General features: G+C 40.8%; 3 protein-coding genes across 3 annotated transcripts in view; 2 read left to right on the top strand and 1 right to left on the bottom strand.

The window, feature by feature from the left end:
• Nucleotides 1-3,157, top strand: part of LOC149105654 (uncharacterized) — a 3,999-nt gene extending 842 nt beyond the window's left edge. Inside the window, exon 2 of the mRNA XM_089271112.1 lies at nucleotides 592-3,157. Within this exon, the coding sequence (XP_089127238.1) occupies nucleotides 592-705 (114 nt within the window). The 3' untranslated portion in view covers nucleotides 706-3,157. The remainder of the gene's footprint in view (nucleotides 1-591) is intronic.
• A 560-nt stretch (nucleotides 3,158-3,717) lies between these two features.
• LOC149105653 (uncharacterized) lies at nucleotides 3,718-9,308 on the bottom strand. Its single transcript, XM_089271111.1, has 4 exons — nucleotides 9,095-9,308; nucleotides 7,312-7,374; nucleotides 6,658-6,936; nucleotides 3,718-5,808 (listed from the first exon to the last, which is right to left on the bottom strand). The coding sequence occupies exons 1-4, from the start codon at nucleotides 9,242-9,244 to the stop codon at nucleotides 5,731-5,733; spliced, it is 570 nt and encodes a 189-aa protein (XP_089127237.1). The 5' UTR covers nucleotides 9,245-9,308; the 3' UTR covers nucleotides 3,718-5,730.
• A 57-nt stretch (nucleotides 9,309-9,365) lies between these two features.
• LOC149105652 (uncharacterized) lies at nucleotides 9,366-27,100 on the top strand. Its single transcript, XM_089271110.1, has 4 exons — nucleotides 9,366-9,623; nucleotides 25,039-25,101; nucleotides 25,747-26,049; nucleotides 26,871-27,100. The coding sequence occupies exons 1-4, from the start codon at nucleotides 9,474-9,476 to the stop codon at nucleotides 26,982-26,984; spliced, it is 630 nt and encodes a 209-aa protein (XP_089127236.1). The 5' UTR covers nucleotides 9,366-9,473; the 3' UTR covers nucleotides 26,985-27,100.
• Nucleotides 27,101-27,382: the final 282 nt, after the last annotated feature.

Genomic DNA, 27,382 nt, shown 5'->3' with positions numbered 1-27,382 from the left:
TAGCCTTGAAACGGGCGAAACATTCAACCGTTAGGCTTAAAAACGGGGAGAGGGGCATTGAGCGAGTATGAAAGTATCTCGCTCTTGACACAGTTTATTATAGGTTAACAGTATTCACTCTGCTGTAGGTGAAGTCTACATAGGAGCCAAGCAGCCTATCAGCAGCATTGGAGCTTATCCCAGTTTCTGTAACATGAAGCGATCGACTAGGAGTATTTCTACTCCCCCCTGGATGGGATGCTGGTCCTTCGCAGGGTTACCCTCAGCATTAATTAAGTTCTCCGGTACCCGTTTATACACGTGGGTGGAGAGAGGCACTGTGAGAGTAAAGTGTCTTGCCCAAGAACACAGCACAATCTCCCTGGCCAGGGCTCGAACCCGGACTGCTTGATACGAAGACGAGCGCACCAACCATGAGGTCACCTTGCCTCCTGTAGGCTTGCCGTTAATTTAGATCCCTACTGCTCTTGTCTTCTACCTGTTATGTTTCACGGCCGTACTTTTCCCTCGGATAAATGCTCACAGTGATTTGCATGCATGACTCGATACCAAGCTGTCAAAACGCTGTTTTTGTGTTTCTTTAATTTTCAGGCGGGCAATGTACCAAGTCAGTTTGCAGCAGGACAAACCCAACCGCAACTGACCAATAGAGCAGCTCAGCCGATGGTTGCTGTTGCAGTATCCAGCTGCAATGCCCATCAGTAGCTTTCTTCTTGCTTCTTCTCAGTAGCTGTAAACAGCACCTTTATAATATTTATATTTAATATTTTAAGCAATATTAATGTTACATGTCGTGAAAATCCTCTTTAGCTCTCAAAGCATTATTAACTCATGAAGTCTAAACAAAGAGATTCATGATGGTGACGGTGTTTGGATATCTGATCTCAATTAGCATAGATTTTGACGATTTTAGTTCTCCATTTTCTTTTCTATTTTAGTCTCGATTGAGAAGATGTATCAAGCACTCAAGACAGTGTTTGACCACATTTTCAAATAGCTCGAAGTTCGTCAAAAATACGCGTTTGATATATTACGTTTCGCGTTTGATATGTTACTTTCAACTCTCTCCCCTCTTGCCTCCTCATGGTCACTTATTGCTAACTAGCTTGAGGCCGGTTTTGAAGAAAAAATATTGGTGGATTCATTTTTGCAAGTTCATGGGCTGAGTCGCACGCGAGATCCATGAAAAAAAAAAAACGAAATCAATGTTTCTGAATACGTTTCGAACAACCTGGTCCAAACGTCTAAATTTTTGGTAGCGGAGCTCCGGCGGCCCCAAGGGCCGCCAAGCGGAGCTCCATACTCATATAGGAAAGAAAAGGAAACCCATGAGTTGATTTTCTCATGGTTATCATAGCTAGCGATATTGCTCGTGGGCCCGTACGCACGACGGCGACGATGACGACGACGATGACGAAGACGACGACGACGACGACGACGACGACGAGTCGCGCAACATGGCGGCCATACTATAAATAATAGGTTGACAGAGACATGTAGCCTTGGTTTATCGTGTACTTCTTTGATACTGGACATCCATGTTATCATCAATTGACACCTGTCAAAACAAGGTATCCGGTGACCATTATCACGTGACCATATCGCGAGTTCAAGTTTACAGCTCATCGTGGTCGCGTGTTTTTATGAAGTTGACCGCTGACCAAGTGCCGGTTTTGATTAGATCGCGGGCTCATCTCAGTTTAACTTGTTTAAAACAGGGCAGGATATTTCGGAAGCCGGTTACCGCTAACCCAGGATTAAAAATTAACCGAATTATAACTTTTTTTCTTCTATACATAGGTTTTTTCCTGCTTTGATTTGTGTGCATAGCGATTATTAAAACTCAAAACAGAAGACCAAACAATATACAGAAAACCTCAACGCAAAGCTACAAAACTCAATTGAAATCAAATTTCTACCTTTTCCTGGGTTAGCTTAATTTGGCTGTGAACAACCCGGCCCAGGAGCTACGCTTTTAGGCTGGCCTAAATCTATATATTAGTTTTTGTTTTTAACTTTAGTCGAATAGCTCTGAATGAAAAAGCACGGACAACCCAAAAGGTTAATTAATTGACCCTAGAATTTTCATAACATTTAGGCTCATCTCGGTCTCAACATTCGTATAAAAAATGAATGCATTGATTCATATAATGTTTATTTCATTTACCAATACAACAGAAATCAGATTTTATTAGCTTGTTTGCCACTTCTGTAAACAAAATAAATCGCGCCAGTTATACGCAAAAGTATCGAGCATATTGTCGAAACTATATATTCAAACGATTTGTCGATGCAAAAGTGCTTTTTCTTCCTTGCTGTTGTGTTTTATTTCTTGTTTTATTTCTTGTGGTCACTGGACTGTTGCATGCTGGTATAAAGAATTCGTATATAATTAATAAACAGCCCTGGATGGACAAAGGACAAACCTCGGGGCACTTGAGCCAAGTGGCCCGTCAGGTCAGCGCGTGTAGTAGTTCCATAGCATGAAGAGCCCGGGAGTATTTCTATTCCCCCCTGGATGGGATGCTAGTCCATCGCAGGGTTACCCCCCCGCATTAAATTCGCCAGTAACCAATTAAACACCTGCGTGGAGAGAGGTTTAGTGAGAGTAAAGTGTCTTGCCAAAGCATAGCAAAACGATCCCCAAACTAACCGATTTCTTGTAGCTATTATTTGCTCTGTTTAAATTCGCTCTCTCGTAAAACTTGTCCGCTTTACCTTATTTATTTATTTTTTATCTTATCGCACTGTAATTGTAATTTAAATTGCTCGTTTGTACGTTTGTTATGTTTATTATTTTTATTATTTTCTCCGCTACTTTCTGGTCCCTCGCCTGTACAGAAAGTTATCTAATTTTGTAAATATGGGGGCCAAGTTGGTTAATATAACTAGAAAAGCGAATGGTTTACTTGACACCCACACTCTAACTATAATATTTATAAACCGATAAGATATACTGTAAACATAAAAAGCTGTAATTTTATCTGTGAGGAAATAAAGTACGTTTTGATGTGTTATATTAAGAACTCCAAAAATAATAATTATTAGTCAGTTTAGTTAGGCAGACTTAGATATTATACTTTTAAATTACGCTGAAAAATTTTTTACCGGGTATAAATGAAGCCTCTAACTCAATTCAACTCAGTTTCATCACCCTGGCCAGAGCTCGAACCCAGACTTCTCCTGATCCGGAGTGCAGCGCGTACTAACGGACTAAGCGAGTCTAAACCGTGTGCAAAAAGTGAATTCACGTCGGCGTTCTGCGAAATACTCCTGACCAGCTGCGTTAGCCTACTTTCCAGGCGTAAACGGCGAAGGAGTAAGGAGGAAGGGGGGGTGGGGACAGGGGGGGATGTAAAACGCGATCAAGGAAGAAGGGGAACGCCTACCATAAAACCCAGGCTTTTCAAATAACGCCAGCCAATTTCCATGCAATCCGATTGCATCAACTGTCAATTACTTTCAATCCGTACGTTCACCAATTAGAAAATAGCGCGCGCTCACACCTGGGATTGATTTCTCTCAAAAGATTTCGCTGGCGTGAATGCCACCTGTTCAATGATATAGACACGGGAGAGAGTTGTTTGGGTAGGGCAGCAATCTTACAATCAGGAAAACACTTCGCGTCACTCTCAATCAACAGACTAAACGAAAGTAGAAGGTTGTATTCCCACCGATAAAAAGAAATGATTAAAAAAAAAACCTTTTAACCAGCACTGCCAAATAAGCACTTTTTAATTCAAATTACAAAGTGTACTCGAAACTGGCGTGCTTTTGTTCTCTGGAGATGATATGCACACTGACTGATCAATAAGTATTGAGTTATGTACGGATGAGCCACACATAAAAAGCAATTCACAATGCACTAATGATTATTACGGTTTATAAAATGATTGTCACGGTTTATTAAATTCTTAGAAATCTTCAGTAATGACAATAATCGAAGCACGCCAAACCACAAAATCGGCGTCACAGAGGTTGGGCGACGCACACGCGGGCCTCGCTTCAAATTGGAAGACAAAAGCATGAAAAGTAAGATACAACGTGACCTTTCAACTTTACAGCGGCCATCTTGAATTTGAAACATGCAGTCATGTGATGTGAGGACTAGAGTTGAAATACGAATACTGGGACGTCCTTTGAATAGGCCATTCCCAGTTTCCTTGTGCCTCTGTTTCAAAACCAAGCTAAGTGCGAAACCATTCTTACTGGAAACGACTTTGATTCAGAATGAAAATGAACCTGTACTTTCGCACTTAGACTCGTTTTGATACAGAGGCAAAAGACAACTCGGAAATGGTCTATTCAGGTATTCTCGGGACATCCGATCATGCCTCGAAAATAATAATACCGTTCTCTAAGGGTTCCGAGCAGTTTCCGAACATTCTCGACTCCAGACGTCGCACTAGATGAACGCGCATTAAAATTCAAAATGGCTAGCATACAACTTGTAAGATTATCTTTCATTCGCATTTAATGTCAGGACCATTTGTGGCGACGCGTCGACTTTGCCGGGCTTACCCTCCTCCCCGACCCCCTCTACTTACCCGACGTCTCCACAGGACTACAAAGTAATTGTGACTGCTTCACCAACTTGGTGACGACCAAGAAAAACAAATTATTCACTCGGGTTGTGATACCATCGCCGAATATTATATAAGCACCACTAAATGTAAAAATCCTGAATATCATACTCATCACAAGTTTCATTACTAAAGCGTAAGTAATGTAGATGTAAAGTGAGCAGGCGAACAGTACGAGCAGGGAAAGGCTATCTCTGTCAATCCCAGTGGACCTACGACTGAGGACGGGTGTCTGAAAAACCCGAATAGCGAATAGCAAATAGTCGCGAATAGCGAACAGTGAATAGTCCCGAATAGTGCGAATAGTCTCGAATCGTGCGAATAGTGGCGAACAGTCGCTAAAAGTGGCGAATAGTGACGAATAGTCGTCAATAGTCACCGCTTTAGATCTAATATCCAGCGTTAAATAATTATCCAAATAAGCAACCTAATAAAGACGTATTTACGCTTTTGCAGCGGTTAAAACATAAAAAATTAAGTTTAGAAACACCTTTTTGTCCTGATAAGCGTTTGTGCTTTTTAGCGGGAAAATCCCATCCCAAGTTGCTACGAGGTTGACTGCGAGATACTGGGTACCCTCTTTGCCACTATTTGCCACTATTTGCCACTATTTGCCACTATTTGCCACTATTTGCCACCATTTTTGCCACTATTCGCCACAATTAGCCACTATTCGAGACTATTCGCCACTATTCGAGACTGTTCACCATTATTCGCACTATTCGCACTATTCGCTATTCGCTATTCGGGACTATTCGCTGTTCGCTATTCGCTATTCGGGTTTTCCAGACACCCGACTGAGGACATGAAAACCTAATCTAACTATACTGAATACGGTTAAATATGGACAACCATCGAATACAAATTACACTTTCTCAAAAACCGTCCAAACATTTATTCCTTCTTGGAGACCAAGAAGGAAAAACAAGGAAGATAATTACTGATTGGGCTTTTATTGGTTAGACACTGGAACAGCGACCATCGGCTGAGCTGAAACCATCTGCTGACTTGCAACCATCGGCTGCCCTTCAACCATCTGCTGACGTGCAAGGACCGGCTGACCTGCAATCAGCGGCTGACATGCAACCATCGGCTGAGCTGCAACCATCTGCTGACCAGCAAACACCGCCTGACCTGCAACCATCGGCTAGGCTGCAAAATAGGTCGGTTGTAGTGGTTGCAGTTGGATTTGTCCGGTTTCTAATCGGTGAAATGCGTACACTCCCTGTAAACATGAAATAAAAATGATGTTTTGACAGCTTGACATTAAGTCGCGCATGTCACCCTATTAATCGTAGCAACCTCAAGCCCGGATTCGAGTGTGAGGTACAAGTCAACTTCAAATCACGTTCGATGCAGCTTCAAGTTTCTTCTTTCAAATGATGTGATTTCGTTTCATTTCTCGCACACTACCAAACTAACAAGCGAATCATGTATTTACAGTTCATTACTTTAATTTAAAACAATAAAATGAAAGAAAGCGGCATAACTGTTGTGTTTTATTTGTTTGGAATTAAACTGAGAGGACAAGAAAATTCACAAGGCCAAATAGCTTTCAATTATTCTAAGCAACGCAGCTTTTGGGAGGCTAGGCAGCATGGGTTTAGCGCGGGACTTCAAATCCGGAGGTCGCGGGTTCAAGCCACGCTCTGACCACTAAGCTGGAGTTTTTTCTCGGGAGACCCTAGTTCAACTCCTCGGTCATGCTTGCAAATAGCCAACTGGTCTGCTTCCCGCTAGTTGGGAATTTTAGGCGTATTATGTCTATTTGAAAATTTTTTTTTTTTCAATTAAGTAGCATGCCTGAGAACTAGCTAGGTATTGTCCATGATCAACAACATTTGAACATTTTCTTTAAAAAATAAAATAAAACAAACAGGACAAAAGAAACATTGAACACGTAGGAAATCAATAATTCCAGGAGCACTTTTCAGAAATATAAGCACTATGGCATTACAATATCTGAACAGCCGCCATCTTTGATCCGCCATCGTCGATTTCTTGAATTCTAGAAAAACTTCAGAATGTACTTGAATTAAAAGTAGTCTTTCGTTCCATCGGTAACTATGCGTACCTGATTATCTTGAGGAGGCTCATAGCCTATGTCACCGCAGCTCTTGGCGCTTGCAAAGGCGAGGATCATCTCAATGATAGAAAATAGAATAGCTAAGGAGGATATGGCCAACATAGTATTTTCCTGAGCGGTGAACTTGAATTCTGTGTCCTTTTCTACAATGTAAAAAGGGTAACCCGCCTTCCGGCTTAACAATAGGCCAATACCCCATTGATAATGGTACATTGTTGCTGCTGACATCGCCGCACAAGCCACGCTGACTGACTTAAGGGCATAAATCTGAAATAGAGCAAAAAAGAAGAGAAGCGAGTCAGAATGAATGAGTACATGGCCGTGCCGTGTCGTACCGTGCCGTGCTGTGCAGTGCGTTGCAATGCAGTGCAGTGCAATGCAGTGCGGTGCGGTGCAGTGCAGTGCCATGCAGTGCGGTGCCGTTCCGGTGACGGTGCCATGTGTTGCCAGATGTGCGCTCTAATGTTGTGGTCCCGAGGGGAGGAGCCCCCAGGGCTGTGCTGATCTAGAGCTCGCTTCAACAAACATTAATCATGGGTTCCTAGTTTTTGGTTTATGTTTTTGCTCATGGGAGATAAAAGACCATTGCTATAGTCTTATGGAAAAAACTTCATCAGTGAATGCTGTATACAACTGTCTTACCAAATTCGGGGGACGTCTTGACATGCCGGACAAAACCAGGCCTACGATGCCAACTGGTAACACCTTGGTTGAAAGAAAAGAGAACTATCAGACACTGTCAGGATGATTTCCAAAGAAAACACTCAACTAAAAACTGATGCAGGTGCACAAGATGTTTGCACTTCGCAAGACAGTCTGAGTATCTGTTGTCGTAACGTGTTTGATGATCCGTGCGGTTTGGGTGCAAGCGGGGTTCATGTCTTTTTACTTAGTTTTATTTATTATTTTTTTTCCGTTATCTTAAGGGCTTATTTGAGTTGAGGTTGAAGGGAGGGGTCGGTAAGAGAAAGGCTTTGGGGAAGGATTCGATGAACAATAGAGCCTGTTTCTCACACAACCACTGCATTCAGCGGGAGATAAAATGTTACACCTTATGCCAGCATTATTTTGAGCATGATAGTGCAGCAAACGAATCAAGCATTCTGCCGGAATAATAGCGACAAAAACTGGCTGACGTCGACGGTTGAGGGACTTTGGGCGGGTTAAGAGGAATCTGGACATTAGTCCCTCGACTGCACAGTACACAAAGCACATGCCCAAAGGTTTTCCTATAAATTCAACACTCTTCGGCTGCATCAGAGCGAGAGTTGTTGAATCTTGCAACAAAAATAACTTAGTATTTTACCGTTTAACACTGTTTTCTGTAACGTTTCATTGTTCACCGCTACTAATATAAACATAATTGTTAGTGAAATCATTATTTTATTTAACTAAAATAGGATTATCGCAATAAAAAGTGTGGCAATACTGAATAAAGAAGTCACTCATATTGGCAAAGTCGTGTCATGTCTGTTCAGCCCAAAAAACCCCTGTCAACCCTCTCTCCACCATTGTATACAGGCCGCATCCCAGGCGAATGCAAATCAGTATTAGGCGATATCGATATTCCGCTTTCAGCGGGGTACGATCACTGTGGTGTCAACAGTTATAAAGAATTCTGTCATTTCTCACAGTTAATGTGGTTTCAAACCTCGCAAGTCAACTGTCAAAAGATAAAATTTAAGCTTATGGCTATCGAACTACCAGACGAGTGCAGCCACGCAAACAGATCGACGAAGACTGAGAAATAACTATGCTTCTGAGCGAGGGTCTGGATTGGAGGGCTAGAATCTCACTTAATAGTAAAATTTCTCAACTGCAGACCTCGTTCTTGGGCATCTCGGATAAAAACGCCTTATTTCTATGCTCACAGTTACAATTTTGAGCAATTAATTCTCAGCCATTATCTAACCACTCACTCACATGAGGAAATTTTCTCTCCTAGCAAACTGTTATTGACAGTTATTCATTTCAGACTCTCGGTAAAACTAAATTCAAGCTATGCATGAAGAAAACAAATAAACTGATTGACTAAAGACGGTGAATATTACAGAATGAGTGAGCAGCTGGTCGTAGAGGGAAGTCAATTCTGAAAATGGTTCATGCTCTTCCTCATAGAGTGAAAGTTCATAGTGATTCCAGACTGATTAAAGTCTAAACGTCAAACAAACAAACAAGGAAACAAACAACCCGAATCTGAAAACCTGAAAACTGTTCCACGCGAAGAAGGCCAATTCGAGTCGCTGATAGATGGAACTTCGTCAAGCGAACTATATAGCTAAGAAAATGAACTGGTCTCCCCGATCGGAAGCTAGCTGCATGAAACGGCTGTAATTCGCAGGGTTTTAGTAGCTACGAGCAGTCTAGAGCGTTAGATTAAACGTGGGAGGAAAAGCATGGAATCGTGCGACCAAAGTCTACTTACAATGGCAGCCGTCCAACATGGCGACATCAGAAAGCTGGTATGTAAATATCTTACTTGAAATCGATCTACTAAACCAAGGATCAAGAAGATGGCGGTCATTACGAGCTGAACTATGGAAACGACTTTCAAATCCCGACTGTTGTACGCCATTTTACGTCAAGCTGTTCAAAGTTGTAAGAGTTATTGCAATCAAACGTGGTGTGCGGTAGCTCTAACAGATAATTTTCCGGATGCGTGACTTACTGAGGAAATTTCATATGCAAATTTGTAAATATGCAAATACTAACCAGACACGCCGCTTGTACGGGCGTTCTGTGGTCTAAGCTGAATTTCAAAATTGAACTCTATATTTCTTTCAATCACTTCGCCGAACGGTAAAATGGGGCATAACAGACGATTCTTGAAAGTCATCTCGATGGTTCAGGTTGTGATGGGGGCCATCTTTTTTGTGCTTGGCATTGTGGATAGGTATGAAGTCCGCTTCATATACACCAGTTACTTGTTTGCGCCTCTCTGGATAGCTGCTCTCGTAAGTACTTCGGGCTCTTGTCCCTCATTCAGAAGTTGTCTTAATGTTACCTTAAAACAGACTAAGCTAGGACGCTAATAATTAAGTCTCGATTAGTTTTAGTAGAATCCTTCCCGTAACAGTGGCAGGTTATCACTGCGTGTTTATATTGTAACATGTACTATTCCAAGCAGTCCACGTTCAACAGCGATGGAAAGAGTGATCCATCACGCACTCTGTATTGTTTATCTTTGCGTTAGCCAGAGGAGAAGATAGCTATTTCTGGCCCTTATTTTTGTACGCTGTTAACACGAAAATTAAACCCGACGTGTTTCTCGCTTGTGTGCGCGCAGACTAGAGAGAAGAAAGAGGAAAAGAAAAGCTAAATATTTTCATTACAAATTGCACCTCGTGTTCTCGCTTGAAAGGTCAGTCTGAATGTGTCTAGGATTACTTGTGTACATAAACCTTTCATGCAACGTGGATTTATGTCAACGAGGAAACGCAGAGCACGTCGCATAGCGCCTGACTGCGGTGTAACAGCAGCAACAGGGAGCTTAAAAAATGACGACGGCGGCTAGAAGAACGACGGCTGGAGAAAAATAGATTTATATTTTACCTTTGAAATTCTCAGTTGTCTACAACTATTCACTAGGATTAGTGAATGTAACGCCAGCGATCAATTCAAGAAGAAAATACGAAAAATTAGCCGTCGTGGCTCGTGTTCTTCAAAATATTATTTTATATTATTTTCAGACCCCACATTGACTGATCCATTTCAATCTTGACTTGTCCACTTCACTGTTGTATTTTTAACCGCGCGGCCATGGGCCGAGCGCGGTTCATAATCTACCCTTGGTTTATTATTTTTTTTAATTTTTTTTTTGTCGGTGACCAGACCCAAACTTCCTCTCGGCCAAATTTTGAGTCACGCAACGTGTGATGTTTATTCGGTAAAAGCTGTTAAAACATTAATACCCGGACAATTTTACGGATATTGTTTTCTTTGTTGTGGGTAATATATATCTTTTTTTGGTTTTATCGAAGCGTTGGATTCAAACGGAATAATAAATACGCTAAAAAAAGGTATTACGTCAGCCATGGAATGCGTTGAAGTTGCAGCTTTCACTTTCGATAGGTGACAAATAAGATCGTGTTTACTTTGCAAGTTTATTTCGCCAGAAGCGACGGTCATTAATTTATTTGCAATTTTGCGGGTATTTCTTGTGATTTTAGACAAATGATGGAAATTCTTTGGCTGTTTCATCACAGCGAGGTCATAGATCGGAAGGAAAATTGAAAATTTGTAAGCCAAGCAAAGAACTTCAGGGGCACCCAGCGGATCGTTTCGGTAAATTATCTGTTCGGAAGGCCTTTAATCCCCTCTGATTTTCTTGAGAGAACTGGCACCTCGAACTTTCGTGATATGAGAAATTTAATGTCTGTTGTTTTCGGACTGTTGAAAATGTCGTTTTGAGTACCGAGAAAAGGTCAGCTATCATTTTCGGAAAGGCGATAGGACCTAAGGTTTTCGGGAAATGGACAAAAAAGCCCTAATAAATTCGAGAATACTCAAGTTCCCCTTGAATATCCGAACAGATAAAATTTTTTTAGTGCAACCTAAAATTAACCTACAGAGCTTTAAAAGTACTCCAGATAGCCTAAAACAGCATCTAACAGCATTAGAGAGAAAACGGTCGTTGGGTGCCCCTGGAACTTGTCAGAACACGCAAGGATTATGTCATTGGTAGGGAAATAACCACCATACTAAAGATAGCCGTGGATAACGCAACTCTTGAATTATGTGACTTGTGTGACTTCTTTGCTAGCCCTTTTCTCAAGGGAAAAAAAACAATTAAATTTAATCGTGAGTCAAGAAAGAAAGCTGTTGTTAATTTAACTCATCTCAGGTCCTGACTTTCGCGGGAAAAAATTAAAAACCCAGCGCTCGTCAAAAAATATATTTTTTCACCAGAAATTTAGCTCGGAACATATACATATTTATATTCGTTTGAATCGTCGATGAAATGATCTTTTCCGGATATTTTTTCCTTCGGGGTCAACAAAAACCTCCGATTACAAAATCACGCCGAACCCACACGTTGCAAAAAAAAATCTCTTCAAAACCCTGACTTCGAAGCGATATATCACTTTAGCGTTAATAGCTACCACACATCGGCAGACGGTAAATCTATTCCTTAACAATCCGGCTTTATCGTGTTAAAATTTCAGCGAAATCGAACAAAACCAGAATTAATTAGAGTTTTTTTGTGACCTCACTTCCTAGACTTGACCCAACAAGGGAAGCCACGGTCGCCCATGGCAACCGAAAAACACGAACATAACAAAGCCGACGTTTCGGCCAAAAAACTCCAGAATTATCGCCTGAGAGCTTAAACTTAAATGGGAATATCTTTTTCGAACTTTTTTCAACTGATTTAGACGAAAGAATGGCCTCGGCGGGCTACATAAAAGACCAAGAGAAAAAACAGAACAGGAGAGCATAACAAGCCGATAATATTTCACCGCGTGGCTTTCGGCACGAAAACGAAAATACAGCTTACTTCCGGATAAATTCACCCTTAGAAGCCAGCAACTGGTCCCAAATTACTTTCTGTATCCTTACAAATGTCCTGACTTCCATCTCCGAAAGATTTTGCCCCAATTTTGAGCAAATAAACATTTCGCCAACGGCGACCGCCATAGAGTCCTAAAGCGATGACGTCACGGTGGCTTTGCATACTAAATTAGCTAACTTGACAAAATTCTCCCGAGGGGGGATATGAGGAAAAGAGCGGAAAAATGGCCTGTAATTAGCTAATGATGAGATCATCCCACTGTCCAAATTTGGTGAGAATCGAAAGTAACGCCAATTTTCTGTCACGTTTTCAATCTACGGTCGCCGGATAAAGTTTAGTGTTCGTATCTTCATGCCCATACATATCCCGAAGAAATTTCCAAATTAAGACCATTACGTCATGGGAGACAACGGCTACGACTGATGGTGCAATAATAGAGTTTGTGTTGATCAAGTGATGTGATGTCTACAGTAAGAAAAGAATCAATAAGGACTGCTTTGGAATGTGCATTGCATTGCAACTGTAGCGCTACCAAAACAGTTAAATTTTAAAAGCGCGGTTATAAGATCTAACAGATCTTCTTGTTTGCGGTTGGGCGCGCAAAGAAGGCTGTTTCGTTTCGTGCCACGCTAAATCACTTTTAATTTCGTTCAATCATTTCTAATTACACTGGACCATTCCTTTTATGACTTAACAGTTCAACATTAAGTTAAGCTATTTGCTGTTTGCACGAATGATTTGACTTCGTACTGTACGGGTCCGCAAATGATCCCAGGACCGCAAATGATCCCGGACCGCAAATGATCCCCAAATTGGACCGCAAATGATCCCGGACCGGAAAGGATCCCCATTTTGGACCGCAAATGATCCCGATCAAAAACTAAGGAATGGCATGGATGGTGGAATGGTGTGGATAGAGAATTGGCGTACGTGAATACCGATGTTTTTATTTAAGCCATCTTATAATTATAATGGCTTACAACTTGATTCTTTTTTTTTTTTTCATACTTTCGACTAAACTTTGTTGCTAACTACGATGTTATGAATATCACCACTCAATCATCAAAACACGACTTGGCTTACATTTCTTTGCAATTCTCAGTAAAATTCTGATCAGTGCACCATACGCTACATATCCTCCTTTGTTACACATTGATATTTCGGTGTTATAATTAAATCACATTTTATCAGCCATTAACGCCACTCGTCTAAAGTTTTAAACTAAAATCTAACCATGAAGCAACTATTACAGAAGACGCTGTCACCTGAGTAGACCCACAAGCCTACAACGCTTCATCACTCTGTAAAACACCTAGTGTGTAGCACTGGAAATTTGAACAAATTTATTTTATAATTTTTCCTTGGTCGTATTTTGGCTTTAATTCCTCGGAAATGACTACTTGAGTATTCTAAGCAGCCAAAATTCCAAGCTATAGTTATGAAGTTCAGCTTCATGACCACGCAAGGCCAAGGCTTGTACTTCGTTTTGACAATTACTGAGTTGTTTGATAGATGTTTGATACTATCGCCACCGGAATTTCGAGAATGTTTACACGTATGTGTTTTTCTAAGGGTCCGGACGCACTGGACTGACAAAATTTGTTTGGCCCTTCCAAAAATCTCGACAAAATTTGTCTCTGCCAAATTTTTAATTTGTCAAGCGTGGGCGCACTGAATCACATCAAAATATTTGTTAACCACAAGTGTCAATCACAATTACCGCTCTTCCTCTGGCTCAAACGAGTGGTACTTTGCCGCTTGTTTCTTTGAACCTTTGCCCCTTTTTCTGCTCTCGTCTGCTCTTGAATCCCCAGCTTGGCTGCTTTCAATTTGATTACATGTAGTCGTGAAACTTGCACTTGTACTTGTACTCGGCTGACTCGGGTGGACATACGGATGTACAAATTGAGCAGAGCTTGGTCCTGGAGATGCAGCTGGAACGTTAACGTAGACTTGGGAACCGTAATAGTTGTACTGTGCGAACGGATCGTCATGGAGCATACCGAGGTACGAATCTTCCATGTTTATCGTTTGATTGCCGCGCAAATATAAATTTAATTTTGGCGGGCGTCGGACTGAAATACTCCGACTAAAAATAGAGATCAAATTTTCTTGATTGACATTTTCCTTCAAATCGTGGCGTGTAAATTGACAAATCTGTCAGATTTCACGCCTGACAAAAATTTGTCCTGCTCCGAGGCAGGACGACGGTGTCTTTGAAGTTTGGTAAGCCTTGACAAAATTTGGTAGATCTAAAAATCACCGGACGCACTTGTCTCAGGGAATTCATGACAGATTTTTTCGCAAAATAAACAAAAATTTGCCCAGTGCGTCCGGGCCCTAAGACTTCTAATTCAATAGATCGTCTTCACGTGACGTGTTTTTATATTCATCAGGCATAAGAGGCGGTATATTTATATCTGTTTACAATTAGCGTGCTTCGTTTGGAAACTAGAGCAGTTTGAATTTCAGAGTTATGGAGCTTGCGTGACACAAGGCTACGATCGAGTTTGTTGAAAAATATATATTTATCTCATGATTTTGAGCCTTTTTAGAAGTTAGAGCATTAGGAAAAGTGCTTATGTAAATGCTTGTTTGTTTAGTACTGATAGTCAGTCGCCTAGAAAGCCAAAGTAAGTTCCAGATGTTTACACTATATTCTAGCCTACGTTAGCCGTACCCACCCCCCGAGGAAAAACGGGAGGGATCGAAACCGCGGTCTTACCTGATCTACAAGGCTACGAGCCTCCTAACAAAAGAGGGACTACTAACAGTCTCCAGAAAACCTGACAACATCGCAACTAAAAGCAATGACAACCACAACGTGGAGCTGGATGAACAATCAAAGGAGGAACTCCTAAATTCAGAGCTTTTGCCTGAACAAAACCACACAATATCATAAGCAACACGCAAAACGGTCCACAGACTTGCGCGTGAACACCTACTTTTGCAGTTCCAGAACGAACAAACTGGAAGGACAAAAAGCTCGATGAAATTGATGCAAGAAGCATAAGAACGTCTCTCTAAGACAGACTCATAGCTTTCAACAAGGAAAGCTACAGCTATCTCTGGCGAAGCCGGACAAAGATAAATATGACACCCGTGATAACAAGCAGCATAACTTGCAACAGTAAATCAAACAGCCGGGCCCGGCGAAATAATACAAAATGCAAGTAACCAACATGCTCACGGAATATTTCAAACTTTGTCCCTCCAGAGCTAATATTTAGAGAGCTTAAAACATATCTTGCAATCAAATGAGCCAAAAAAATAGCACGTGGCCAAAAACAGAGGTGTCAAACTCAACAAATTACACGCGGATAACAGCGGAAACCACGCAGACTTATGACCTCTAACGACTCTACTCTGGTGAAATGTCCTCCTAAAAACAGGATTATTGCTTAGCGAAATATTCAAAGATCCCCCTATCGTACAATACAAAAGGGGCAGATCCTCAAAGATATACTAGTTCGAGCAAAACTCTCAAAGCGGCTATTACACGTGGATAGGAGTTGTTATGACGGAATATTTCAAACTTAACTTTGTCCCTCCAGACCCAATACTTAAAGAGCTTAAACCATATTTTCCAATGCTGAAATGAGCCTACAGAAATTATAAGCACACGATAGAGGTGTCACACTCTGCGAAGCGACAAGCAGATAACAGCCGGCGGAAAGTCCGGAAACCTAGCCTGCGAACAGGTTCCCGGCGGGGACAGAAAAAAATTTCGGCGAGCGTGAAACAGAAGAATTCGGAGAGCAAAGTGATCGAGGTGGGGACAGGGGAGCCTGTAGACTTTGTTTTTGATGTGCCAATCCGCCCTTGGTGATAAGCCTGTAACAAATCGGTCAATGAGGTAATTAGACCTGTCAAGAAGCTACATTTTTGGTACTTGCAAACAGTCTAATCGAGCTAATCAAATAGCCGGGCCGGGCGTGATAGAGTGCAATTTTGCGATTTTTTCATGATCCGTGAAATATGCATCTACTTGCGCGTGATTTGTGAACCGGTGACTTTTGCGGGAATAATTCTTCACTTTTTTTGGAGTTTTTAGCGTCATTAAAGCTCGTAAACTTGTTCAGAAGTGTTTTTAAAAGTTAGAAGGCTAGCATCTTAGCTCTAGAGACAAAACGGTTTCAGAAAAATCCTAGCTACTCTACGTTACGCATTGAAGAGAGTGCCACTCAATTCTGTGGTTTGTGCGTCGATGGTTTTTAGCAATATGAAAGCTGGTTAATTACTATTACGGAAGTCCACAGTTTATGTTTATGTTCAGAGTTAATGTGCTTTGTGTAGTCAGGCATTCATTAAAGGGACACCATGTACTTGAGCGCAAAACAATGTGGTGATTTTTTGTTTCTTCATTAAAAAATCTTTAACATGATTGTCGAACTTCTTTTCAAACATCCAAAAGGTTTATTTCTAATTTTGATAGGTATGCAAACCAGAGATGATTGTATATTCTAAGATCGATTAAAGGAACAATAATGTGACTACAGTGTACACAACCCGGCATACTCTTTCTCTCTGTTTTTGTCTTTGTGTAGTGAGGGGGGGGGGGGGGGGTGTTAAGCAAGAGACCATAGGTTAGCAGCAAATAGAGGTGATATTGAGGGAGGATGGGGGGTCATGAAAGATACCATTGGGTGGGTTGTGAAGGGAAGGGGGCCTATAAAAGATACCATGGGTCACTTGTCAAGGGAGGGGGGTGGGCTGTAGTAGAGACCATGGGTCACTTGCCAAGGGATGAGGGGGGGGGGGGCTCTAAAAGAAACCGTTGGTATCTGGATAAGGGTAGGGGGCTTAAGGAAGAGACAGTAGTCTCAAGTTATTCTAGTGGGTCCCTTATATGTATAATAGTTTTGACCACTTCCCCAAGGGGTATCGAATGGTCTTTGCGAGCAGTGCGTTTATTTTTGCGAGCACGAGCAGTGATCAAATATGTCTTGCGAACAGCGAGAACTTTAGAAAATACAAATGGCGAGAGGCGAGCACTTCGTAAATTTTCTAGGTGGAATTTAGATATCTCTTTTAGTAGAAAGAAACGTTTTGCGCCAGTTAATCTGGCTGACATCGTCCAACCAATCCCAGCGGCTTACAGCCAATTATAGTAATTATGCGGCTTTGTTGGATGTCAAATTACGTCAGGTAGCTTCGCGTCTGAGCTTCAGTGCGGTACACTAGGTGGACGCTCAAGGAGATCTAAAGCTTTCTACTCCGACATTGTGAACACATCACGGGAAGAAGCTTAGAGTTACCAGACTTTCAAGTGTTTTGACATGGAAAGTTGTTTTTGGTTATATTAATATTCTTAGGAAATGTGAACAACGCGGCATTTAGTCTAACAAGCATTTCGAGATTCGGTTTTGATGATTGGCAAACCGATTGACTGGAAGAAGAATCAACGCAACGGAAGAACTGTGATATATGCTGCTAGGCCGTTTACAATTTTTCATTTTATATATATTTGATATCTTTTAAGCTTTTTAAATATTACTAAGTTCATATATTTCATTTACTTATCAGTTTATCTATTTATTTTATACATTATCTATTAAATTGTAAATAATTTTAACTTTAACTAAGGTATATTTTATTGTGTAAATAGTGTCCGCAATTTTTTTTTTTTTAAGCTAAATACTATTGACACTTAAATAAAGTCATTCATTCATTCATTCATTCATTCATTCATTCATTCATTCATTCATTCATTCATTCATTCAAGCTTTATTCGGAGGCTTCTAGGATCTAACGAATTGAAGTCAAACAGCTCTGACAAGCTCTGAAGGTCGAATAGTAATAGTAATACTCTACATGTCTTCACGTCTCTAGATTACTTTTTACTTTTCCGGTTGCCTTTCGGGAAGAATTCTTACGTGCGTCAGTTTCAATAAAACGTCAGCAAAACGAGGAAGCACGTTTCCAGAAACATTCCTAGCGCGTGAATGTTTCCCCAATGTTTCTCAGGTTTGCCATACGGGAATTTTAACGAGAATCAGAGCATGCGAGCAGTGACAAAAATTTTGCGAGCACGAGCAAGCGAGCACTCATCTAATTTTTGCGAGCAATTCGAGCAGTGGCCAAATTTTGCGAGCACTTTTAAATCGAATGGAACCATTCGATACCCCTAAAATACGCGCATGCGCAGAACTTAGTCATTTCACGTTTTGCAGAAGACGGTTGCGAAATGTGCAAAGATTTACAACGCACGTGCACAGCTGTTGTTCTGCTCATTAAACCTTTTGTTTGGTGGCTTTCTCGTTGCCGTTGCCGTCGTGGTTTACTTAAGTAAATCTCACTCGAGCCTTAAGGCTACCGCACACTAGCCGATTTTCTGTCGTAGAACTGCAGATTTTTTGTCGGGGTCAAATCGGGTTGAAATTTGTCGGGCCATCAGCTTGCCGCACACTCGCCGATTTTTTGTCGTGACTAACCGCGTTGAGGCTTGCGGCTGAGTCATCCAAAATCAAGATGGCGCCTATTCCACTGACGTGACTTTCATGACATTTCCTAACTGGTTGAGGTGCTCGCGAGCCCCGACAAATTGTCTTGGTCCACCGCACACTAGCCGACAAGGCCCGACAAGCACTGTCAGATGTCGCTTGACAAGGCCCGATCTTGTCGCAGACTTGTCGGAATTCACTGCACGCTAGCCGACCAGTGAAGATATTTTGTCGGCCGACAAAAACTCGGCTAGTGTGCGGCGGCCTTAACAGAAATAAACTTGGTCTGAACCTCAACAACATCGATTCACGATTCTTGAACCTTTTCAACTTTGCTTACCTTAACTGTGGTGTATACTGACACTATAATGTAGGTTGACGATTGAAGCTCAATAATGGTAGCGAACCGAGGCAAAATAACAAAGCTGCAATACCGAGGTTCGACCTTGTCCGGAATAGCATACAAAATTAAACCTGCCTCAAAGAAATCTGGCGCCAAGCGCTCAGGGAGACCGATAAACAAGCACTCCCAAAATTCCAGGCGTAATCAATCGATAAAAATCGATATTGGAAATTCAATCGACATCAATCGATATCAATCGCTGATTGCTATCGATTGACATCGGCAATCGTTATCAATCGATAATTCCTGTCTTCAGGAATATCGATTTTCATCGATTTTAAAAAACTCGACAATAACCACCCGGACTATTCAAAGATGGGTTTGTTATTATAACACCTGCAACAACACGAGACGTTCATCTTCAGCATGCCGCTAGATTATATTTTCCGTTTGGCCTACTCCGAGATCTACTCTTAAGTCGGTTTCCTGTTAAACACAAATGATTGAAATCAGCAGAACACTGACTCTGTTGTTTATTTTGCTTCATCGTAATGCCGACGCTATCATGAAACTGGACGGTTTTACGCTGCTACTCTGGGCTGAGCTTCTTCCGGTGTCGTAAACGAGCAAAGAGAGATGTAAAACCCGAAATATTCCGTTCTTGTTATTTTGTCAATGATTGTAAAAGATATGCAGGATATGGTAAATTGGTTCATTAGAACCATTTTTTTACGATAACTGCAGACACTCTCGCGCGCTCATTGACTAATTTTCATTGTCAATAAGCGGACGGACACATGATTTTATAATTTATGCGATGCGTCAACGAGCGAGAGCGGACAATTTGACAATTTGTTATCGTAAAAAACAGATTGACATCAGTTTTTCAAGCGTCTGTCCTGTTATTATCAATGAATTTCGTCATAACATTGTCAAAATAGTCTGCGGATCCACTTGGCTATCGCCTCGTGGATCCACAGCTACTTTGACAAAAATTTGAAATTCATGATCATTAACAGGAAAGACCTATAAAAAACTGACGTCATGATCAATTTGTAAATAGACAAATTCTGTCAAACATTTTATCAGTGTAGCTTGTCAAGGACAAAAATAATTTCCGACAGCATCGATAATAATCGATTCCAATCGATGAATCAATCGTTGTCGATTACTATCGGCGATCGATTACTCACAACTTTTTTTCTTCATCGATTTTCATCAATTGCTATCGCCAATCGATGTCAATCTTCGATTGATATCGATTGTTATTATATAGCTGTCTCACAAGGACTGGGAACTACCAAATTCACGAATTTGATTGGCTGAAATCAATATTGAAAGCGGTGTAGATTTTCCCATCAAGACCGGCATCTAGACCGGTAATGTTTTGCAATGAACAAGTTACAAACTAGAATGGAAAATCCTTAAATATTTTCATCCAACAATATTTACTTATGGAAGTGCCAAAAAGCCCGATGAGAACAAAAAAAAAATCTGGCAGAGTTAAAGTCAGCTTATTGCCGTTCGCAAGCAGACTGTCAGTTAGTACAAACGAATTAAATTGTTCTTGTTTGCTATATAATAAACATCTTACTAAAGTGCACCTATCACCAACATTTTTTTTTCGCTAAAATAATAAAGCTTATTTTGTGGAGTAATCTGCCGCAAAAATTTTTCGATTTGGTTAAATCTTTGATTTTCTATGGCTCGTCAAAGTACGTCAAAACGCCGCCATTTTGGTTCACGACCGAGTTTAACGGGGCATGGGTCGAGGGCCGGATGTCACGTCAAATCCAGAACACGGTGATTCTGTAAATTCGCATATTTACATGTTTCTGTGGGGAAAGGCTGGGAAAGTAGTTCGAAAAAATGCTAGCCAGGTGCGTTGTAGTGGGATGTAGCAACACAGCAAACGTACAGGAGGTACTGCGCTTCATGCCATACCGTTTTATGGAGAGGTGATCGTCCTGAAGCGAAGAAACGTACAAAGCGATGAATCGATTTCGTGAAAGCGAAACGTGCAAAGTGAGAGGCGTCTGAGTTTGGTGATCTGTTCTTATCGTTTCAAACAAGATGATTTCGCTCGACGCCTGGATTTTCAGGGAGAGGAAGGGATTTTGCTGATTCCACGACTTGAGTGAGACGAATTTGGAATAACCGCTTTTCCATCGATTCATGCAGCCATTGTTGCATCTGATCTGAGAAACAGCAGCAGTCAGTCAGCACAGCCGATAGATACAGAAGTAATGGTGAGATATTTTTTTCTGAGCAAATGTTCCCTGCCTTAGTATGTTAGTTTCCTTCCTTTTTCAATTCTTTGAAAAAGAAATCTGTAAGGGTATTTTGGGCAAGAAAGTCATGCGAACAAGCACACTAGTTTGGAAGACCCACCGTTCAACAAATGCGGCCATGGACACATTCAAGCAAGAAATGGCTTAGAATTAGTTTATATGTTCAGAACCCTTTTTACATGTGGGTATTATCAATGTACAGAGAACATACTTCGACCAGGACCAGAACAATTTCAAGCTGTCTGTGTATGTGTCTGTTTCTGCATGAGGCTTGTGGACTTGAATTGTATTTATAGGAAGTTTTAATTATTGATACCATGGTAACACATGCTTATGAGATTGCATCTCTGCCGACCAAATGCTCTTGCAAATGAGGACGTTGTTCCAGAAACATTGCTGAAGACACAAATATTTCCCTCTTTGCCCAGCATGGGAAACATTGTTGCGACACAAAAAATGTTTCTGATAAATATTGTTTTTGACAGGGACATGGTTGTGTCCATAACAATGCATCTGCAAGTTGCTCCACTGTAGAAAAGCCATCATTGAACTGATGTTGTTGTTGTTGTTGTTGTTCTTCTTCTTCTTCTTCTTCTTCTTCTTCTTTTTATTATTATTATTATTACTATTATTACTATTACTATCATCATCATCATCATCATCATCATCATTATTTAGCTCATATTAGCTGAGCAGGAGGTGTGTATGGGAGAATCTTGACTCAGGATTGAACGCAGTGAGGTCTGTAAACACGACCGAGGTTAAGATTCTCCCATACAGACTGACTAAGCTTGGTTAATAAGATGTTTACTATAATTTGCAAACAAGAACAATTTAATTCTTTTAATGTAACTGGTTTGTACTAACTGACATTTTGCTTTGCTCTTTTTTCTCATCGGGCTTTTTGGCACTTCCATAAATAAGTATTGTAAGAAGAAAACAATGATTTTGCATTTTAGTTTACAACTTTTTCACTGCAAAGCATTACCAGTCTAGATTCCGGTCTAGATGGGAAGATCTAGTCTGCTTTCAATATCAGTTTCAGCCAATCAGATTTGTGAATTTGGTAGTTTCCAGTCCTTGTGAGACAGAGCCATATTATTATTAGCTTGTCACTGTTTGCCAGGAAATAGATTATAGAATACAGAATCAAAGATAAATAAATAAATATATAAACAACATAATTTTATTGTTGTCCAGGTTGATTGCGACATGTAAATGGTCAGTGAAGGGACACAGACATTAAACTTTCCACTTGACAATACAAGAAAGAAAGGCATCTGCTTTCAGTTTGTAACACAGGATTATAATAATTCACATTTCTAAGCACAAGCGAAGAAAAAGGGGTCCTTTTGATGTTTCATGGGCCTTTTCTTATTGGTGTGTTGTGCGAGTAAAACAAACTGTCTATGTCAATGAATCAATAGTTCAGTAAGCTGTTGGTCTCCAGGTGAATAAGACTGATATGTTTTCGAACAAATGCCATATTTTTGCAGTATTGTACAGTTGTAGAACAGTTTGTGTTGCAGTTTGTCAAAATAAGTACAATAAATATCAAGCTCACTCTAGTTTTGTTTGAATTCCTCATGAAGGTCAAATCATTCAGAGCTTTAATCCTTTTCAACTGAAAATTCCTTTCTAATAATATTATTGCTATATAAAGGAATCCTCTTGTTCCGCAACATCCCATACACCAGCCTTGAGAACTCTTAGTATGAAACACTTCGTAACTAAAAAAGATTAATGGAAAAAAGTTTTCTAGCAGTGGGCATCTTATATATGGTGAGGGACGGGGGGGGGGGGGGAGGATAGGGCAGGATACCTAAAAACAAAACTCAATGAAGAAATCACAAAAAGTAACAGTATTGTTCGAGAATCACTAAAGCATGTTTGTAACAGTGATACAGGACTAAACGGGTGTAAACTAATCGTATAATTCACACTTGACCAACCAAAGATTGCAATAACATAACCAACCCCCTAGCTACCCCCCTCTTACTCAGGAACTTTACAATGACTTGTTTATACATGTAACTGATCGTTTCACAACCATACTTCAGTGTAAATTGGAAGAATCACTGTTAAGTAAAATGTTGTGTGCATGCATGTAAAGAGGGATTCGGAAACATTCTTATCTTATACAGCCATGTGCAAAGCTGAATTACCTCTCTTTGCTGCCAGTTTGATGATAGGTTTGCTTCCCTTTAGTTTTGTATTTGCCCGCTGCTAATCTTAAACTCCATTTCTGAAGGCATACAGGTTTAATTCCTGGATATTCAGTAACACACGTTAAGATAACATCAGCGCCAATATCTTCAAGAGCAAGATCACTCTTCTTTGAGTATTGACAACCATAACATTCGTTGATGTTTTGAAGGGAAGCGACGCTACAATTTCTACACTTGCACGTAAAGAACACAAACACTGTCATGGGATAATCATTTTGATCTACATTGAACGCATGAAGTTAAAATAATTTGAGAAAGTGAACGGACTTGACTGTTATTACGAAAGTATATTAGTGCGAGATCGAAGAAGGCGCGAAGATAGTAAAGACGCGGCAGGCGCTACAGTCTTACTAGTATCACTCTTCGACGTCTACATATCATTGGCTTCGAGTCTGTCCATCTGAGCTCGTTCGAGTTCTTTGTCAGCATCCACCTCCTGGTATTTGGCTGTCCATTCTCCATTGGCCAGAGAGTAGTCAGCATACAAATCAGCTCGGTCGTCACCGTTTGACTATTCAGTTTGCGATGTTGATAAGCGTGAGCGGTCATTCTCTTCAGCGATAAAATAAATTTCAGAGTTTTCTGAGTCAAAGCTCATTTCAGAATCAGACGAACTAGGAGACATTGTTAGTAAAAACAGAAATCGGTCGACTGCGGAGTCCCAGCGAAAGAACTTGTGCTGCAAAAAGGCTTCTACACTCAGACAAAGTAAAAGACCTGACTGGGACAGTCGAAGCATTCGTTCTGGATTTGACGTCACAGCTTTAACTCTCCCCAGATTTCCCATGCGCGCTCGCGAACCATTCGAAACTCGGTTTCGAAGGGGCACAGAAATTCGAGAATTTAACCAAATCGAAAAACTTTTGCGGCAAATTACTCCACAAAATAAGCTTTATTATTTTAGCGAAAAAACCATTTTTGGTGTTAGGTGCACTTTAAAGGGGCTAGGTCACGCTAGTTTAGGTAGTTTTGTTTCATTTTGTTTATTATGAGCTCTAAACGTCAAATTGGCAGAGCAAGAGTCTTTCATTTCCAAAATCACGGCCACATAACAACTGAGAATGATTTTCCAGCTGTGTAAATGACATTTTGATAGAAACTGATATAAATTTGAAAAAAGGTGGGCCGACGTTTTCAAATTTACCCAAATGCGTCAATTTTAATCCTCTCCAGTTTTGTCTATCCATGTCCCTTCCTTCCTGTGTTTTGTTTGAGATCTTCTATAGTTTTGAGCCGTTTTTGTGAAATTCCAGTTAATTCTATGACCATTTGATCAGTGCTGAAATTGCCTAAAATTTCGTGACCTAGCCCCTTTAACTGAGCTTAGTCGGTCTGTATGGAAGAATCTTGACCTCGGTCGTGTGTACAGACCTCACTGCGTTCGGTCTGTACTCACGACCTTGGTCAAGATTCTCCCATACAGACCCCCTGCTCGGTTAGTAAGAGCTAATTATCGATTATTGGTTTCTCGATCCACAACGCCTGGCAAAAAGGCGACTATTTTTTTCTATTCTATTTTCACCATTTCTATTTTTATTCTTTTTTCTCCAAGGTGTTACCAGCTGGCATCATGGGAGTTATTTTGGTCGACAAATCAAGGTCCTCCTCGACTTTGGTAAGGCAGAAATGGAAAATTCCGATTTACCTTCATACATAAAACGGGACAAATATTTTATCCACTTAGATATCTCGAAATATCGCTCTTTTCTCGTGATACAAAAACGACACGTTTTTCTGGCAACAATTAATTATATTTTGATAAAATAAGAGCGGAGCTGGAACGCCAAGCGGAGCGCCATAACTATAGGTACAGAACCACATGCATGCATAGACAATTATTTTTACAGGGTTAGTGGCGTGGATCGCTGGTGCCTGCGCCCTTTGATAAATGGGACGATGTCGCGCTACATGGCGCCCATACTCCAGCCACTAGTAGGTGGACCGAGGCATGCTGCCTCAATATTGGACAATTTTGATATTGAACATCCATGTTATGGTCAATTGACACCTGTCAAAACAAGGTATCTGCTGACCAGTATCACGTGACCATATCGCGGGCTCAGGCTTCGAGCTATTCGAGGTCACATTTTTTGAAGTTCACCGCTGCACAGTTACTGGTTTTCGATTGGATCGCAGGCTCAAGCCACGTTAACTTATTGTAGTCAGGAGCTCCGCTTTTAGGCTTGGCTAAATCTATATATTAGTTTTTCCTTGTTCGTGGGGTTTACTCTGAAGTCGCTTCGATTTTGATTCATTTCAGATTAACGCCGTGAGCTCTGTGAGCATGACGAGCGCCATAGTATCAGGTATAACCGTGTATCAATATAAATGGGCTGTGGGCAGGATACTGGTCGCTAACCTATACTCTGCGGGTATGTATCGGGAAGTCACTGACTTTGCCAACAAGGACGTGCCTCTTAAACTCACCGACCAGGAAAATACTGTGGTAGCAATAAGCTCCTTGATTGCAATATTTTCCACCATTGAGGTTGCCCTCGCCGTTTGTGCTGCTTGGATCAGTGATTCTCTTTTCCAGCCTCCCCAAGAGAATCAAATCAGTCAGGTATGTGAAGGTATATCTTTCGGAGACACGAGAAATAACTTTCATACCATGGCATAAAAAATTCAGCCAATCAGAATACAAGAAAAGCGTTGCATACTCGATAGTATAACATTTAACTTTTCCATCACGCGTTGCGCGTGTCTCGCATAGTGTGACTCAAACAAAACAGAAGTGCTCTAAAGAGTAACAAGGCCCCAAATCTTCTTTTAAATCTTCTTCTCTCAAATCTTCTTCTTAGTGCAATTACTTATCCCGGTCCAATTACTTATTAATAGTATTTGTAACAAATTTCGAAATTAAAAAGATCTTTGAGAAACTTTTTTGAGCGAAAAGGTCAGTAGCGCTTCCCATAAATTTTAATAAACGGTCCGCAATGCGCACATGTGGGCTTATGGCAAGCGCAGTGTTATTCCATAATTGGGTTGACATATTCCAGTCTTACGAGTAGGCAACTCCTAGAACGATAAAAGTAGGAAACATTAAGAAGGAAGCCATTAAAGCGCACGTAATTGACATGAGAGTCACGTGGGTATCCAGTTACAGGTATCCACTTTCAAAAACTTGTAATAATTGGATACCGGTAATTTGAAATCCACGTGATCGCTCGCCGATTGCGTGACAAATAGGCGCGCGGAGAACCAATCGCGATCAAGAATTCTGTTATAGAAAAAATTTATCAATTAATTAATCAGTCAATCATTCAAGTCGTCCGCCAGTTATATTTCACGGCCTTTTTTCCAGTTCAAATGCTAACCGTGATTGGCATGGCTCAATATAAAGCTGTTGAAATATATTTTTTCTTTTAATTGAATTACTTTCAGGCAAGAGATGTTAATAACCAGTCTGGAGCCGGACAAATCCCCTTGCAGCCGACCTATACAGCAGCTCAGCCGATGATTGCTATTCCACCACCCAGCTACAATGCCCTTCAGTAGCTGTCTTGCTTGCTTTTTCGTAGTTATTATGAAAAGTAACTGTAGGCTTCCTAGTGAAGTCGTAAGACATCGTAAAACTCAGAAATCAATAAAAGTACCAACATGCTATACAATCATATGCTTTACCACAATTGCTGCTAATCTCGCAATCCGATTGGCTAATTTGCCGTTGTCGATAAGAGTCCCGAGACAACGCTGCTCGCGTCAATGTGTCGCGCAATGCCTTTCTCAGCTCGTGCTCTGAAAAAACATTTTCTTTGACGTTGATGTTGTGGTAAAAAGCAACTGCGCCTCGTGAGTCCACAACTTTTTGACCACTGTGATGACGCGTATCGTTGTCGATAAGAGTACAGACCATGCTAAACCACACTCGACTTGTTAAATTGAACATATCCAAA

Source organism: Orbicella faveolata, unplaced genomic scaffold (assembly GCF_042242905.1).
Source record: "Orbicella faveolata isolate gen_17 unplaced genomic scaffold, um_ofav_v1 contig_34, whole genome shotgun sequence".
NCBI lineage: Eukaryota > Metazoa > Cnidaria > Anthozoa > Scleractinia > Merulinidae > Orbicella > Orbicella faveolata.
The sequence above is the reverse complement of the archived record's forward strand: the minus strand, read 5'-3'. Positions and strand labels throughout refer to the sequence as shown.

What these genes read in the sequence shown, in the direction of transcription:
- LOC149105653 (XM_089271111.1), bottom strand. Translation starts at nt 9,244, where the DNA reads ATGGCGTACAACAGTCGGGATTTGAAAGTCGTTTCCATAGTTCAGCTC. An exon ending in CATGTTGGACGGCTGCCATT is followed by an intron (nt 7,375 to 9,094) that starts GTAAGTAGACTT and finishes CTTTCAACCAAG; the next exon opens with GTGTTACCAGTTGGCATCGT. An exon ending in CAAGACGTCCCCCGAATTTG is followed by an intron (nt 6,937 to 7,311) that starts GTAAGACAGTTG and finishes GCTCTATTTCAG; the next exon opens with ATTTATGCCCTTAAGTCAGT.
- LOC149105652 (XM_089271110.1), top strand. Translation starts at nt 9,474, where the DNA reads ATGGGGCATAACAGACGATTCTTGAAAGTCATCTCGATGGTTCAGGTT. An exon ending in CAAGGTCCTCCTCGACTTTG is followed by an intron (nt 25,102 to 25,746) that starts GTAAGGCAGAAA and finishes GATTCATTTCAG; the next exon opens with ATTAACGCCGTGAGCTCTGT. An exon ending in AAGAGAATCAAATCAGTCAG is followed by an intron (nt 26,050 to 26,870) that starts GTATGTGAAGGT and finishes AATTACTTTCAG; the next exon opens with GCAAGAGATGTTAATAACCA.